We start from the raw sequence: 17,890 nt of genomic DNA, 5'->3' as shown, positions 1-17,890 counted from the left end.
TACAGTCTGTATTAATTAATGTTGCGTTTCTTTTTCAAATGTAGCCAAGAGTAAAGACCAAGATCAAAACAGCAGTCAAAGTGTATATTTTCAGCACTACGTTTGTTTACCAATTATTTTAAGTGTTATTAGCTAAATATGAGCTTATAAATATCTCTGTGCATTGCATCGGAAACTGGATGATTTAGACGTGAAGAAATTACGCCGTCATTGTAGTCCTAAGAAAGAGGAGAGCCTTGGCTTTCGATGGACGTCGAAATTGCATAAAACCTGCTTTCGCGCTAAGCTTGTAAGTCTTAAACTTTCTTCTATGATTTTTCCAAAGAAAGGAAAAGTAATAATAAATGTGATTCTTGAAAGCTCTCAAACCTCTCCTGGACAGTAAGTTGTATGACACTGATCTCTGTATTGAATAAGAAGGTTTGAACAGAGTCGAGCTGACTCATCACCTGACCTGCCTCTGTATTGAATAAGAAGGTTTGAACAGAGTCGAGCTGACTCATCACCTCACCTGCCTCTGTATTGAATAAGGTTTGAACAGCGTCAAGCTGACTCATCACCTCACCTGCCTCTGTATTGAATAAGGTTTGAACAGAGTCAAGCTGACTCATCACCTGACCTGCCTCTGTATTGAATAAGAAGGTTTGAACAGGGTCAAGCTGACTCATCACGTGACCTGCCTCTGTATTGAATAAGGTTTTAACAGAGTCGAGCTGACTCATCACCTGACCTGCCTCTGTATTGAATAAGAAGGTTTGAACAGGGTCAAGCTGACTCATCACGTGACCTGCCTCTGTATTGAATAAGAAGGTTTGAACAGGGTCAAGCTGACTCATCACGTGACCTGCCTCTGTATTGAATAAGAAGGTTTGAACAGGGTCAAGCTGACTCATCACGTGACTGCCTCTGTATTGAATAAGAAGGTTTGAACAGGGTCAAGCTGACTCATCACCTGACCTGCCTCTGTATTGAATAAGAAGGTTTGAACAGGGTCGAGCTGACTCATCACCTGACCTGCCTCTGTATTGAATAAGAAGGTTTGAACAGGGTCAAGCTGACTCATCACCTCACCTGTCTCGGACAACCAGTCCTTGACGGTGTCTGTGACCTCCACAGAGAGCCAGGCGCCCTTAGCGCGGGGTCGCACAGTCCGGGAATCAATGTAGCGCTGGGTGGAACTGCTGTCATCATCTGGCTTCAGCAACTGACAAGGTACACACACACACACATTAGAATGCTGTATTTAGATCCACCAATTAAATGATAGGCTATGTACATAACATTCAAATTAAAATAAGCTATTTAAGATGTTCACCATGATCTCAAAGACATTTTAGGCACAATGCCCAACACGCATGCATACGCTGACACACACACAGACAGGCACACACACACACACAACACACACAGGCATATGCACACACACAGACAGACAGACAGACAGACAGGCATATGCACACACGCACACACACATGCCTGCTCGAATCCCACATGTGATTACAGATAACACAGGCATGGATGGCACAGATCTCAGCATAGTGGCATCTTAAACAATGATGACATCCCGTAATAGTCATCCAGAGGATGGAAATATGATTGGCCTCTGAGGCTGCCAGAAATTACTCTTCAATCAAGGCTTTTGAAATTGAACCCTTCAGAGACACAGAACAATAGAGGTCTGTTTTGATTATTATTATTATTACATTTGTATATGATAAATCACCCAAAAGCACTCCGCCTCTTCCGTCTTTAATTATGAATGTACATAACACACTCCATCTCTCCATCTTTAGATAATTAGCTTTGAAATCACTCTCCATCTGAAAATGTAAAAACAGACGTTTATGGTTCTGCGTCTCAATGGCCAGTATTTTGATGGCTGGCTAATGGTATTGGCATCTACATCTCATGGGCTAGTGGCCAACAAATACATCAAAGGAAAGAAAAACTCCATAAAACAGAATCCACATGTTTGTTACTCTTGTGATCTTAGGACAGTCCAGTTTTGACCTGTGGATGTAAATAAAAGTCTCTCCTAAGCAAATACACGAGAGCCAACACTCGTTTGTGATGTCATTAAAGATGCACTACATAGTTTTTGGAAATAGATTTGAACCTTTTGACATGAAATAGAATCATTCTAAGAATTACTTGCATAGTAAATATTTTGTAAACTCTGTAGTCTGTAGGCACCTTTAAAGGGGAGCGCCGCCCAATAATTTAAATGTTATTTCTGTGGAACAAGGAAATATTTGTGAACATGAGCTATTCTCTCCCAAAACCAGAGAAGTCAGACTCAAGACTTGTGATGTCATCAGGTATCAAATCTGGAGCTGCTCCATAGACAATGAATGAGAGACTGATGTTGTGGACCCACAAAATGTTGGGGTTTTTAACTTTTTACCAAATGATCTTATATAATAGTATTCTACAGTATCCTCGGTTCTCATACAGAAAATAGACCTGTATTCACAGACCATTATAGCACTATAACATTATTATAGACTTTATACCTGAGGACATCACAAGATTAACTTTTAGTAGGCCTACTCTAGTTTTTGGATTTGCAAGAGTTCATCATGTTCACTAACATTTTGGACTGTCTTACCTGTATGAATTATTAAATTGGGTGATATTCCCCTTTAAAGGAACATGTCAACATTATGGGAAATGCGCTTACCATCTTCTCCAGTGTCAGACAAGAAGATACCAGTTTCCTCTCTGTGTGTTCAGTAGAAAGCTGGCTTAGCTGTTGGCCAAAAACACCTCTCCTGGAGTTTTAAGATAATCTAGTGGTCCGTATCCACTAGCTTGCAGCCAGACAGATTTCTACTGAACGCACAGAAATTCTACTGAAATAGGTATCTATCTTATTGTCGGACTCTGGAGAAGACGTGAGCGCATTTCCCATAATGTTGGTGTGTTCCCTTAAGAGACAAATCCTAGACCTGCTCCGTTGACAGTGAACTGAAGATCAACTTAGTGGACACAGCAACAACGACAAAGCTCTTTGGACGTTAAAATTCAAGAGAAATCCCATGAGTGCATAGTATGCCTCTTCAATTCATTGTCAGTGGAGCAGCTCTTGATGATATCACAACAGTGTTGGCGCTCTGATGTCTAGCTTTGGGAGGGAGTTTTGCTCATACTGATTGTACAGAGTAGGTTTATATTAGTAACATGTGATTATTTTTTTTACTATCCAGCTGTATTTTCACTTCAAAGGGTAAAGTGTATTTGGGAAAGATTGTCTTGGTGACAGCGAGAGCAGGGGGACTTCCTGGGTGATGAGGATCAGAACCGACACAAACACATAGTCTGTCTGACATCCAGAGCAGCTCCAGATGACATCACGTGTTACACAAAACTGCTTCTCCCATTTCTAGCTGAGGGAAAACGTTTTGCAGAACGATAAGTCTGAGATCATGGACCATATGGAGATTTTGGATAAATTTTACCGCCAAGGGAAAAAGCCACATCTCAAAGTGAACAAGATATCTCAAAAAGTAATGGCCGGTTTGCCATGAAACTGCTGTGCACATTCATGGCGCCAAATGCCCAAGAATTATAAACTTGTTAACTTTGGTGCCCCCATTAGGCCATAAAATGCTTGTGTGAGCTTTTACACACAAATTCATTTTTAATTATGGGTCTATCAATGCTAAAATATAAACTCATTTAGGTGTAAGAGCTCACAGAAACATGTTATGGCCTCATTTGGGTGTAAGAGCTCACACAAACACGTTATGGTCTCATTTGGGTGTAGAGCTCACAGAAAGACGTTATGGTCTCATTTGCGTGTAAGAGCTCACACAAACATGTTATGGTCTCATTTGGGTGTAAGAGCTCAAAGAAACACGTTATGGTCTCATTTGGGTGTAAGAGCTCATGGTCTCATTTGGGTGTAAGAGCTCACAGAAACACGTCCTCATAAAGTTAGAGCCCCATTCATTGTTTATGAAACAGCCCCAGATTTTACATCTCAGTGACATCACTGATTGGAGATTTCTCTCTCTCATTTCTAGCTTTAGGAGAGAAGGTGTGTGTTCACAAATGAATTGTCCTGGGGCACATGTGAATTCTTAAAGTCCCCTTTAACTTAACTTAATGGGATACTTGGACATTTTGCATTTGACATTATGTAGATAATTCGTCTTACTTGTCAATTGTCATGTTGTGGGCAAAAAGCTTCAGATACATTTTCATTCAGTTTTTGTTACATTGCATTCCACCTTGAAACCATGGGGGAACAGCTATAGCTCTGAACGCAACACTGACAATGCTGTTTTAGATCAACTGATGGACAAACACAGAAACCCTCTTCTCCAATGTGTACAAATAAATAAATAAAATAACTAAATAAGTGTCACAGAATGCTCCGCCACCTGAAACATCTCCACTCTCTGTTCTGTGGCCTTGGCTTGTGGGTTTGGGGCCCTGAAGATTCTGAACTCAGCTTTGACCAGCGTGCTGTTAGTCAGGTCCACTCCGCTGACATCAAAGTGGACCATTCTGTAGTAGGGGCTGAGGACCGCGGGACTCACTGCGTCTGGAGGAGAGAGTGTGGAGTAGGGATGAGTGTCTATAGTAACTCGATCTAAAATATACAGCGTGACACGGGTGGGTCGGGGAAGAGAAACAGAGAGGTGGGGCTATCCAACAATTACGATGTGTGTATGTATGATCAAAGTCATAACAGCATGATCCTAACGACACACTGACTGACGGGGAGAGGGTTACAGGGTAACATGTGTCATAGAAGTTTAAATGTTAGCTTAGTTGTAGGCCTAGTCTATACAGTCTTTGGCGAGATAGGCAAAGATATATCAGTATTGTTAAAAAACAAAAAAAAGGATGGGGAAGGTGCCTGGAGAGCTTTTACGCACGCGGCGAAGGTGGTTGGAGAGCTTTTACGCACGCGTAATAGGGCTCCAAGTATCACAGATTATATAACGTCGGCCATTAAATGTGTCATCACGACCAATCGCTGCCACCTCATAAATCGACAACAGATAGGGACTCACTGGTGTCCGTGCGCGGTGGGAGCATGTCAATGCGCTGCACCTCCTTTGCGTAATAATCCTCCTCGCTACTCTCCCGTTCGCATGCGGACTCTGCCTGGCGCGCGCGCTCCTTCAGCAGCTCCCGCGTGCTGTTGTAGAGCAGCATGACCTCGGGCGGCACCGGGTCACTCGGCTGGGTGTCGGTGGCGTACGGCGGGCTGCGAATGCGGAGCTTGCTGAGGATTTGGCCGCGGACAGCCTCGATGCGCTTCGATTTCTGCTCGTCCAGGTTCAAGTTATGGCACGTGTTGAGTCCCCCGACCGTCCCCACCAACCTGAGCAGCAGTAGAGCGAGGTGGGTGAGCCACATTGTCCGGTGAAGGAACTCGAGGAAGGCGATATTCCTTGGCCGTAGCTGAAGCTCCATACGAAGTCAGGAGAGCTCAGTTTGATGCTGGTGCGCTCGGAGCCGCGTGCTGTCCGTCCGTCACAACGTCGGTTCCAAATGTAAGGTTAGGCTACTTGACCGCAGGCTGTCCACTCATTCACACTTCTACCAATCACTATAGTTATCGTCGGTTATCTTCAGCTAATTCACAACATTCCGGCCAAAAAAAGTCAACAGAAGCGACTGAAGCGGGGAGTTCAGCCCATTTCGTGAGCCCTCTTCGAATAAAACCTGATCAAATTATCTGAAAACTGTATTTCAGTCCACTTGCTTCCAAAAGACCCATCACGAAGCCAGTTGGATAAAAGAAAACCTCTACATACCCGTTCCCAAACGGTTGTCCAAATTCGAGTCTATTGAGATCATGTCCCAAAATGAAATCTATTATAAGTCAATAAAAAAAGTGCTTTTAATGTAGAACTATGTTGATCTATGTCAGGGAAACCATAGTGGTTTTCTCAAATTCCCTCAACACCAAATACATGTACACGTTAAGCAACTTAAGCTACATACAAAAGCAGGTTAGGACGCAAAAATAAAATGGCTCCATGAAAGAAGTCCTTGTGCTCTTAGAATCCCTTGAGCAAAATCTTTCAATAAATCACATACAGATCCCAGGTTTTAATGTGCTCCGACCAAGTCCCATCTCTCTCGAGCCAGACGCGTCCCATGGGATCATCGAAGAAAACACTTTCTGGACGAAAAGACCTGACGCACCGTCATTCTACCGGTCATGAAGAAACTTACACAGCTCCAATAAAATGAGACAAGAGTGCAAAAGGGGAGAGAGACAGTGTGTGAGAGTGAGATAGAGACCGAATGTGTGAGAGGTGACGGGTGGGGTGCCACCGAAGTGATGGGAGTGTATGATTATGTGGAGGCTATAGGCATCTCCCTCATCAGAGCGCGCGCGCGCACATACCACACACGCATACCCGGCGCGCACTTACCGTTTCTTCTCCCCACAGAAATGTTTGCACCGCCCTCTCCCCCGCCCGCGCACAGCACAGGTACATATTTCATGAAGATGATGAATCAACCCTAACGCCGTATAATTGCACGAGAACGGAGGCGATGGGGAGGGGGTGTTGGTAGTCACCAACAAATAACCCCCATTAAGCTACAAAACGGACCATTGCCGATAACAATCATGTGAAAACAGCCCTGACCTAAGCATTTTCAACGTCTAAAGGAGTGTCCTCGATTAATTAAAACGACTCCACGCGTTGTCTCTCTTTTTCTTTCTTAATCTGTCTAACCTTAAAATATTTTCCGTTTTATTTTATTTCTGTTCTTCTTGGTCTCATTGTTAATTACAGTTCAGGGGTTTGGAGGACTGTTAATCTGTCACGGGAGATTTTTATTGCTGCTCCACTGCCATCCCATTATTATAGTCTAGGCTGCAGGCCTGTAATTGCCATACAGTAAGTAGAAGGGAAAGGTAGGAGAGAGACACACAGATATACAGAAAGACAGACAGAGAGAGAGAGAGACAGACAGACAGACGTCTACACAGAGAGAAAGGCTGCCTCCAGGCTTGTGGTCAGGGCATGTTTTTTTCCTCAGTCTCTACTGGCAAGGTTTCTAAAAATGATAACACCGCCTGGGAACACAGTATCCTGTTCCAACTTGACTCCTTATGGTACCACCTTAGACTTACAGACTGAACACAATCGAGATGTGAGCATACTCCTCTTTGCAACTGTCCCTTTCATAACTAACACAAATCAAACAGACAGACAGAGAGTGACGGCCGCCGGGCCAATTTGGATCAATGGGACTAAAATCCCAGTGGTTAGTTGCGGGTATTGCAATGTGAAGAAAAAAAACGTCCTCAAAAACAACTTTTCCCTCGTCTGGCTTTCCCCCCCCCCTGCCTCTTTCCTCAAAGCCAAATATAGTCAGACCACTGCCACGTCATCTGATCCTCACGCACTTCTCTCTGTTCCACACGGAGGGATAGGGCTCAAAGATCTCAGTCATAATAACCTGCTTTCATTCATGGAAACATTCACTCTCTCTCTTTCTCTCTCACATACACACCAGCTCACTTATACTGCGTACATTTCACATTTCTATAGTTACAGGATTTTTTTCCCATGAAAAGATTTTAAAGAAACTGCTTGGGTTATCTGACAAACAAGGATATGTATTTTTATTAAAAAGAAAAAAAAAAAAAACACACCCAAAACCTTTTACAAAAATAAATAAAAAATAAAAAATAAAATGTCTTTCTTCCCAGGGGTAACATTAGCTGCTGAAAATCCTCCAACTTCATCTTAACTACAAAAGAATAAAGAGTGTGGCACACATCTTCGCACGGTATGCTGTCAAACCAGAGCCCAGTGCAGAGGAATCCCACACACGATTCAGCTGTACGTCTGTACATCTAGACCTCGTCTTCGTTCAGAAGCATGTTGGGGACCCCCCTGGAGATTGGGAATTCACGCCCAGACTCGGGACACTGCAGACACCCCTCCATCACCTCCACCTACAACACACACACAGGAGAGTTGGACACAAGTTTTAAGTAGGGATGTACCAATATCGATCCTGTATCCAGCATCTGTATTAACCTCTTAAGCCCTAGCCACATATTCAGAAAATTTGCCTAAAAGTAGATACTAGGGCTGACCTTCGAATATTTTTTTGGAATTCGAAGGTTCGGGGCCGAGATTCGATTTTAATTTTAAAATGTATTACATTTTGCGTGAAATCACTGACTGCGCCCAGAGAGGAGTGGTTCGGCAAAAAATAGTTCAGAGTATATTTGCTTAGAAAACGTAATTGTCGAATTCAATTATTTTTTATTTCTCCACGTGGTAAATACACAGGTCACAACATGTTTACAGGAACGTTTGAGTTGTATTTGGAGTGTATTTCGTGACTGTAGGGAACTTCAGGGTAAAGGACTGCCCCACTTCCAGTGATGAAGCTAAGCTATGCTAACGGCACAGCTGTTCCCTAAGCCTACTGCACGCACAGAGAAGAAAAGGGTATGTATCTTCTTGTCTAACTCCAGGGAAGATGGCAAATAAGCTAATTTCCCAAAATGTTGGCGTTTTCCTTTAACAAAGAGAGGCAGAGTTGATTTTGCACAAAACAAAATAAAAAAATATCATATATATATATATATTTTTTTTAATAATCAAATTTTATTTTCATATTCGAATCCCATGCCCATTGCCCATCGAACGAAGCTTCGAAGTATTTAAGACAGCCCTAGTAGATACCCAAATAAATGGAAGATTGCTCCACTTCTACAAGGTCCATTTGCATGTTCTAGGGATATCCATGGACCTCATGGAATGTATTCCCAGTGTCAGAAATATTGTGTCTGTTACTATGCTTAAATTGTAATGAACCAAAGGAGAATATAAATTATTATTATTATATATATATTTTCCCCCATCTTTGATGGTAAATAACATTGACCAGACATGAAATGACTGATCTCATTCACCTTCTTGAGATCAAGTGTACAAAAAATCTAAGCAAATGAATAAAGGGCAGATGATTTACAGATTTTTTTGTAGAATGTAGAATTTTGCCATCCGGACACATGTAATTTAAAATATGAATATAAAATATAGAATATCAGGCCTATAAATTACCTTATTATGGCCAAGTCATACATCTATGATCGGGCTAAATCTCCTCTTTCCAATGGCAGAGTTAAATCTGGATTTAGTAGCACCAGTGCCCGTTACAGGGCAGAAAAGACAGTGAATGAAATCTACTGTAAGTAGTGATGCACGATATATCGACCGATATGGCCGTTTTTTTTACACATCGGTATCGGTCCAATATCAAGATTGGGCCGATACAATTTTTTTTTTAAATCTTTTTTTTGCTTTCTTTTTACATGTTTTGGCCTTAAATAGTTTCAAAATATCAGTCATTTCTGAAAATAAGTTACAAAAGTAAAAAAGATTATGCGTTTTGGAAAATAGCTCTTTATTTGATTATCATAAAAAAGTGTTTTCTATACAGAGATATCGACATCGGTAAATATCGGTATCGGCCAGAACAGCAATATTAATATCGGTTATCGGTATCGGCCACAAAAAAATTTCACGTTAGCCCCTCCAGCGTACAGGGGCTGGTGTGAGCTGGGTAGTGTAGTTCTATGGGTTTCGTCTTTCTTAGGACTACAAACATGAATGACGGTGTCTAATTCCTATATCATCCGGTTTCCGATGCAATGCACGGAGAATTCTATAAACTCATATTTAGCTAATAACACTTAAAATCATTGGTAAACAAACGTAGTGTTGAAAATATACACATTGACTGCTGTTTTGATAAGGTTAGGGTCTTTACTCTTGGCTACATTTGAAAAAGAAATGCAACATTAATTAATACGGACTGTATTGATCGATTTATGACGTGATATTAACACTTTAACTGCCGGGAAACGCTTTACAGCGTCATTCCCGGCCATGCTCAAGTTGCCGAAGGACGCTTTACAGCGTCTTTAATATCAATATTTCAAAAATCTGTGATCGGATTCATATTTCCCCTCCGCTGGCCTGAGATCCACCAGGAGGACCCACTGAGCTCTCTGGCGGTTCAGGAGCGCGATCTGGTGGCCGATCGGCGCAATCGCCAAACAGGAAGTGCTGTGGAGGTTGTGCTGGTCGGCCATATTACTTCCGGGCACTCGGTTTGGCTGCCGGCACTCTGGCTCGTCACAATATATAGCGATCCATTGCCAATAACTCGATAATCAACATGATTTGGACGTATATAGTATTATACAAGCTGGAAATGGTTCATCAGGATAAACATCCCATAATCGAAAACTGTCTACACCACGCTGATCGTCCAACGGCACGAGGAAGATCCGGTAAGATTCAGCGTTATTCTTGAACGTGTTCCATATAAACTGTTATGATGAACATATGACCCACACTAGATGAATGATATAACGCTGCCCACGGAATTATAAACGATCCCCCGCCCATCCGGTCATCATCAGATCATACGTAGATCATTCTAGAAGTACGTCCAATTGAAATTTTTTATATCGCCCCGATTGCCATCAAACTGTATTTCATCATCAATATAATGCATTTGGGGCTATAGATCACGTTCTGGAGAAAGCTGCAGAAAGAGATGAAAACATACTTATACATTAGACCATACTTTACTATGAATATGTGAATGAAAAAGTTTAACGTTGCTACACAATGAACAATACATATAGGACTTTGAATGGGCCCTAATAATGGCAATGTAGCAATAGAATTTAAAAAGTTATAGCCATGCAAAGAAGGGGTACTTATCCATAGACAAATAGAGCTGGCAACCCATGGTATATCATGAATTTAACCTCCGGCACCCATAGTGTTCTCGGCCCAGTACAGGGCCCGTCAGGCTTAAGCATTATTAACCCATTAAGCATTATTAACACATTCCATCTGTATTAAGCATTATTAAGACACTGTATTAGGCATTATTAACACACATTATTAACACACTGTATTAAGTATTAACACACTCCATCTGTACCAAGCATTAACACACTGTATTAGGCATTCACACTCCATCTGTATTAAGCATTATTAACACACATTATTAACACACTGTATTAAGTATTAACACACTCCATCTGTATTAAGCATTATTAACACACATTATTAACACACTGTATTAAGTATTAACACACTCCATCTGTATTAAGCATTATTAACACACATTATTAACACACTGTATTAAGTATTAACACACTCCATCTGTATCAAGCATTATTAAACACACTCCAAGTTGAAAGGACAAAAATAGTCTGCAAAAATATTGCACCAATTCCGATTGTGTTTTTAAAAGCCAAAATTGGATCCGCCATGCATCCCTTGTTATAAACAACCATCTTCCCTAACAGTGTCTGATCTCACCACTAGAGGTCCTCGTAAAGCAAGAAACTATTTTAAAAGGGCCATTTCAAGAATTGGCATTACCCAGTGAAACAGATAACTATGAAAAAGAAAGTCATGTCATTCTTGCCGTTTTGAATAACCCCCCTTTACAGCCTACAGACAGCCTACCAACAGCATGCGTCAGTCTTCGCCTCTACAGGAGACGTACCTCTAGCAGCACTCGATGGACTTTCTTCAGGAAGTCGTCATTGTTCTCATATTCTGGCGCCAGCTCAGCAGGTAGGTCCTGGAGATGACCCAGCTAGATGAGAGATTAATCAAATAAATAATCACAATAAGACAGTTAGTTCAGACAGTGAGACGCAGCAAGAGAGAAATTACTGATATCCTCAGTAAGATCAGAAAGGCAGAGACTAGAATAGAGGCCTTGCATGGAGTGCTTGTGTAGCAGGACTTGACGCTTACTTTTGACCCAAGGAACACATGCGCTCCTAAACGAAAAAGATGTAGGAGGAGCACACAATAAGTAATTTAGGAGCACAATGAAACATTTTCATACCGATACTTTTCTTTCAGTAGGGTTGGGTATCGTTTGGATCTAATCAATTCCAGTTCTGCTTATCGAATCCGGTTCTTATCAAATCTCTGTTCCAATTCTAATATTCCTGATGGGGGAGAAAATTAAATAACAAGAACCAGAACTATCTACCTTTATTACATGGCGTTTTCACATTCGCCGAAATGCTTGCTTGTGATTGGTCAATAGCCCCCCGACAGCGGTCATTATCAGACAATAATGACCGCTGTGGGACAATAATGACCGCTGTGCGCAATCAAGCCGACTGACAAACACTGTTTCAGTGCAGCCAATCAGACACACCTGCCGGGCTGCCCGCGATAATAATAATCACTTTATTTGGGCTGACAGAGCCACAGAACTGCGATTTGTCAAATGAATTAGGTATATTGTTAGTAAGTTAGCCATGTAATAAGCGGGATAATGTATAGCTTTACTCGGTCATCATCGCAAAATAATTGACCTTCACTGACGTTTAAAACACCTCGCCGAGGCGGCTCGGTATTTTAAACGACGTGTCGGTCAATTATTTTGCGACAATGACCTTGTAGCTATACATTATCCCTTACTTCATTCTTGGCAGATTTAGGCTCAGTCTAGTCAGTAGTGTGAACCATGACATGAAGGTGTCTTTTTCTCTTAACCTGCTGTAACTTAGCCTTTAGTCTTTGTCATCCGTTTCTGATGCATTATGACAGATTATACTGTATATCAAAGGAGGCTTATTAAATAAATTAATATTGCCGTGTGATAATGTATTTTGCTCATCTATTACTTAAGGAATGAGACAACTGTTGCCAAGGAATGTGAAAGTAATTTTCTTTAATAGGGGTGTCTGGGGGTGAACTGGACATGGTAGGGTGCTCTGTGAACTTGCATCTAGGACTACCTCCAATATAAAAAAGACAAATGTCAGCAGTCAATATATTTCTACACTAGAGTGTCTTGCACAGCAAGACCTCTCTCCACGTTCATGCTATTGTAACCGAGAGATTTGAACTTGTGTGCTCGTGCTCCGTAACAGCCGCGTCCACCAGTTGAGCTAAAGGGTCCGATACATTTGACAGTGTGATGTGATTTTTTTCTTTCTTGTTAGCAGCACCGCAACTCAACACAATCATCAAACTGACAAGAGAGGAACTACCGGCCTGGAACTAGCCTGGTCACCCGGGGGGACCGGGCCTTTGCGGCCCGGGCACCCATGCTCTAGAACACCTTGCCCTTGGATCTTAGGCTAGCAGTCAGTGTCCTCTTTTAAGTCGCTTTTAAAAACACATCTATATATTAAATGTTTTTCCTACAGTTATGTGTTTAGGTCAGCTCTGATTGCTTAAACTGTTTTATAAATCTGCCTACAAATCCTGTTTGAAATGTTTTTTTTTCTCTTTTTATCTTGTTTTATTTTCTATTTAATTTGTTCGCCTTTGCTGATGTTTGCTGTTTGCTGTTTTTAACATGTCTGTAAAGCACTTTGTAACTTTGTTTGGAAAAGCGCTATACAAATAAAATGCATCCATTCATTCATACCAGTATCAGTAACATTATATTATGAGCCTGTTGAATATTCCTACAAACTGACACACACCCCTTCAGCAGCCTGGACCAGAGCGCTCCATTCCAGCTTGGGGATCATGCGGCTCACAAACTGAGGGTTGAACTCCACCTCATTCACCTTCACCTCTGTGGCCTGCAGACAGCAATACAGAGAGAGTGACACAACAGATTTACTTCAAGCAGGGTCCAAACATTGTGTGCTGTCCCTGGAGACAATGTCGGGGGACAGTAAACTCAGTTTAGACACAGGCTGTGGATTGGACCAGTGTGCCTTGGACAAATTCTATCTTCTAGCACCATCATCATCTTCTGTTGTGGACACACAACGTAATAACCCGTTTAAACATGCTGTTATATACACTTGCTTTGTGGTGAGTACCGTTAGAATACAACGAAACATATTAGCCGTGGGCTCCTGGAACGAGTTAACGACTTAACGTTAGTGTTAACAGATGTTGACGTTAGCGTTAGCAGTTTACCTTGATGAGGAGTGGGTAGCCTTTGACTACTCCCTTCACGTGAGATGTCAACATGTTGTGCGTTAGTAGTTTCATTTTAAAGACGTTGAATATATATCTTAAGACCTGGAAGCTAACAGTAAATGTCCACTGGGCGAACAACTAACAATATTGGCAACTGTTTTGAGAATTACATGTGGACCGGAAGTGTTGCTGGTGCATCGCTATCATGTTCCCCGAAACATGTGCCACGCTGGGCGCGTTACAATCTGTACTGGGGACGGGTAGAAAAAAATATTTCCTCTTGAAAATGAAAATAATAAAATAAAGAATCAAGACAAAACAAACAATATTACTTTCCTCATGCTCAGATATATATTGTTGGAAGATGTACTGAAATACTGACCGCTATGAAAACCAGAGAAAAAAAATGCTGATTGATTGATTGATTGAAAACTTTATTATTGCAGAATGGGCACAGTACAGTACAGCTCAATACAATGATACAATTGTTAAGGGGATGCAGACCAGAGAAAGACTTTCGTCTTGTTTACATCAGGGTCCCCCATTTTCAATTCATCATGAATGAATGAATGAATGAAAACTTTATTTAACAGATTGCAGAATGGGTACAATACAGTACGGCTCAATACATACAATTGTTAAGGGGATGCAGACCTGAGAAAGACGTTAGTCTTGTTTCCATCAGGGTCCCCCATTTTCAATTCATATAGACATTTATGACATACACAACATACATGACATTTATGGCATAGGGACATATAGGTATTTAGTACTGATACATTTGTGACATAAACAGTATTCAAATATACAGTACTGTTACCCCTAGATCCTGACAGAGTATATACATATGATGGGGAGGGGACTGTACATTAGGAGGGGGTGGGTGGGTGGGAGAGAAATTGCAGCTTCGAATTGCAGCCTCCCGTAGGTGCTCTTTAAGAGCGGTTTTGAATGTGGGCAGGGATTCACATTCCTTTACAGCTTTGGGTAGGGCGTTCCACATTGTTGTGGCATAATTGCGAAACGTGTTTAGTCCCTTGTTTGAGCCGAATCTGGGTTTAACATGATTTGTTGAGCTTCCTCTGGTGTAGTGGTTGTGGTATTCACTGACCTTTGGGAAGTATTTTGACATGTACATGGGCACCCCGGTCGTATAGTGTATCTTGTAGACCAGGCCCATTGCAAGTTGCTGTACTCTGTCGTCTACTCTAAGCCATCCTAGGTTGTCAAAGTGGGCAGGGGTGAGGTGGGTTCTGGGGTTCAGGTCAAGTAGTAGTCTGACCAGTTTGTTTTGTGATGTTTCTAATTTTGTTTTAAGCGCCTTTGAGGTGCTTTGGTACCATGAGGTGCACGCATAGTCATAGTACCCTTGAATGAGTGCTCCTGCCAGAGTCTTCAGGGTATTCTTGTTTACCAGAGAGGAGATCCGGTACAAGAATCTAGTTCGTTGGTTGACTTTTTTTATTACATTGGATGCCATTTTGTCACAGGAAAGATTTGCCTCTAGGATGGAACCCAGGTAGGTAATTTCGTCTTTCCTTGTGACAATATTGTCACCCACTGTAACTGAGAAGCCGTCGGTCTTTGTTATTTGTTATTTGAACCGAAGAGAATGGACTCTGTTTTGCCCATGTGTAATGATAGTTTGTTATCAGCGAGCCATATGCAGATTTTGCCTAGTTCCGAGCTGAGGGTTTTTTCAACCTGCAACTTGTTCTTGTCAGAGACCAGCAGGGCTGAGTCGTCCGCAAACAGGAACAAGTTGCAGTCACAGGCTGACGACATGTAATTTGCATAAATTAGGAAGAGTAGAGGTCCTAGTATGCTTCCTTGTGGAACACCACAGCTCACTGTGAGGGGGGGGATAGAGTACCGTTTACCTCTACCATCTGTTCTCTCCCCTCCAGGTAGGATTGCATCCAGCTCACTGGGTGGGGTGGGGACTGTACATTGGAGGTGGGTGGGTGGGGGTCACTGTACAACTGTACAAGCAAAACTGTACATTGGAATATTGACGAAACCATACTTGGTCATTTACTGTACATTGGAGGGGGTTGGGTTAGGACATTTACAGGGGCCATTTTTCGAATTGCAGTCTCCCATAGCCATAGGTGTTCTTCGAGAGTGGTTTTGAAAGTGGGTAGTGATTCACATTCCTTTACAGCTTTGGGTAGGGCGTTCCACATTGATGTGGCATAATTGCAAAACGTGTTTAGTCCCTTGTTTGAGCCGAATCTGGGTTTAACATGATTTGTGGAGCTCCCTCTGGTGTTGTGATTGTGGTATTCACTGACCTTTGGGAAGTATTTTGACATGTACATGGGTAACTTGGTAGTGTATCTTGTAGACCAGGCCCATTGCAAGTTGCTGTACTCTGTCGTCTACTCTAAGCCATCCTAGGTTGTCAAAGTGGGCAGGGGTGAGGTGGGTACTAGGAGTAAGGGGTCCCCCATTTTCAATTCATCATAACATATATGACATACACAGCATACAGATAGACAGTACTGCTACATCTATACATTTATGACATACCAGATTTGCAAATACAGTACTGTTTGTGATACAAAAAGAGTCTAGAAAAGAGAGTATATACATTTGACGTAGAAACTGTACATTGGAGGAGGTTGGGTAGGTGGGGTGGGGGTTGGGTGGGGGGGGGCTGTACATTGGAGGTGGTTGGGTGGGTGGGGGGGGAAACTGTAAAACTGTACATAGCAAAACTGTACATTGGAATATTGACGAAACCATACTTGGTTCCAAGAGGAGGGTCTCGTGTATTCTTGGGTTAGGTCATTTACTGTACATTGGAGGGGGTTGGGTTAGGACCCCCTGTTTGAGCTTACCAAAAGCTCAAACAGTGAACTCCAAGCCCACGTGGTTGAGCTAAAAATTCAAAGAAACAGACTAAGAAATGACGTAAACACCCTGATCAAAACCGCAAAAAAAAGTCATCGACAAAACTGAGGAAAACAAAAACAAACCCTGCAAACTTTGGAAATTACTCAACAACCAACAGCTGCAGCAAAAAACAAAAAAAAACAGATTTACAAACATAAACAAAGATAAAGACAGAAAACACGCTCATCACAGACAAACTGGATGTGGCCAAATACCTAAACATATTCTTTACAAACATAGCCACAACACTGGTTAATAAACTACCCTCCCACTCAGGGCATTATGGGGTAGAACACATTTCATTGTATACTTGTATGCCGTGACAAATAAAACTCTTGACTTGACACATAGTAGCATACTATAAAAACCTAGGGGTCCGCAAAGACGACTTCAAACTGGAAATGGTAACAACAGATGAGGTACTCAAAAAAACTGAGCGCCCTCCAACCTAACAAGGCCACTGGCCATGACAACATCCCCTCCAAATTCCTCAGACTCAGCAGCCGCCATCACCCCAGTCATCACACACATAATAAACCTCTCCATAAAACAGGGACACGTCCCCAAGGACTTCAAAATTGCGAGAGTGACCCCCCTGCACAAAAAGGGCAGCAAATTAGACCCAGGCAACTACCGCCCTGTTTCTATTCTTACCTCCATCTCGAAAGTCATGGAAAAAATAGTCTACGAACAGGTCGAAAAGTACCTAGCGGAAAAAAAAGTCAACCAACGAACTAGATTCTTGTACCGGATCTCCTCTCTGGTAAATAAGAATACCCTGAAGACTCTGGCAGGAGCACTCATTCAAGGGTACTACGACTATGCTTGCACCTCATGGTACCAAAGCACCTCAAAGGCACTAAAAACAAGATTACAAACATCACAAAACAAACTGGTCAGACTACTACTTGACCTTACTCCTAGAACCCACCTCACCCCTGCCCACTTTGACTACCTAGGATGGCTTAGAGTAGAATAATAAATAGAGTAGACGACAGAGTACAGCAACTTGCAATGGGCCTGGTCTACAAGATACACTACACGACTAA

At 42.0% G+C, this 17,890-nt stretch overlaps 2 protein-coding genes across 2 annotated transcripts in view; both read right to left on the bottom strand.

The window, feature by feature from the left end:
- Positions 1-6,290, bottom strand: part of tgfb5 (transforming growth factor, beta 5) — a 77,577-nt gene extending 71,287 nt beyond the window's left edge. Inside the window, exons 1-3 of the mRNA XM_084332387.1 lie at positions 5,025-6,290; positions 4,386-4,549; positions 1,072-1,204 (exon numbers count right to left, since the gene is read on the bottom strand). Coding sequence (XP_084188513.1) covers positions 1,072-1,204; positions 4,386-4,549; positions 5,025-5,430 — 703 coding nt within the window. The 5' untranslated portion in view covers positions 5,431-6,290. The remainder of the gene's footprint in view (positions 1-1,071; positions 1,205-4,385; positions 4,550-5,024) is intronic.
- Positions 6,291-7,579: 1,289 nt separating this feature from the next.
- On the bottom strand, positions 7,580-14,137 carry trmt112 (tRNA methyltransferase activator subunit 11-2). The gene is made up of 4 exons (XM_084332250.1): positions 13,941-14,137; positions 13,493-13,594; positions 11,539-11,631; positions 7,580-7,942 (listed from the first exon to the last, which is right to left on the bottom strand). Exons 1-4 carry the CDS (start codon positions 14,013-14,015, stop codon positions 7,841-7,843), a joined length of 372 nt encoding a protein of 123 aa, XP_084188376.1. The 5' UTR covers positions 14,016-14,137; the 3' UTR covers positions 7,580-7,840.
- Between the last annotated feature and the right edge of the window lie 3,753 nt (positions 14,138-17,890).

This window comes from Notolepis coatsorum, assembly GCF_963971535.1.
Source record: "Notolepis coatsorum genome assembly, chromosome: 16".
NCBI lineage: Eukaryota > Metazoa > Chordata > Actinopteri > Aulopiformes > Paralepididae > Notolepis > Notolepis coatsorum.
Note: the sequence above shows the minus strand (reverse complement) of the source record. Positions and strands in the feature narration are given on the sequence as shown.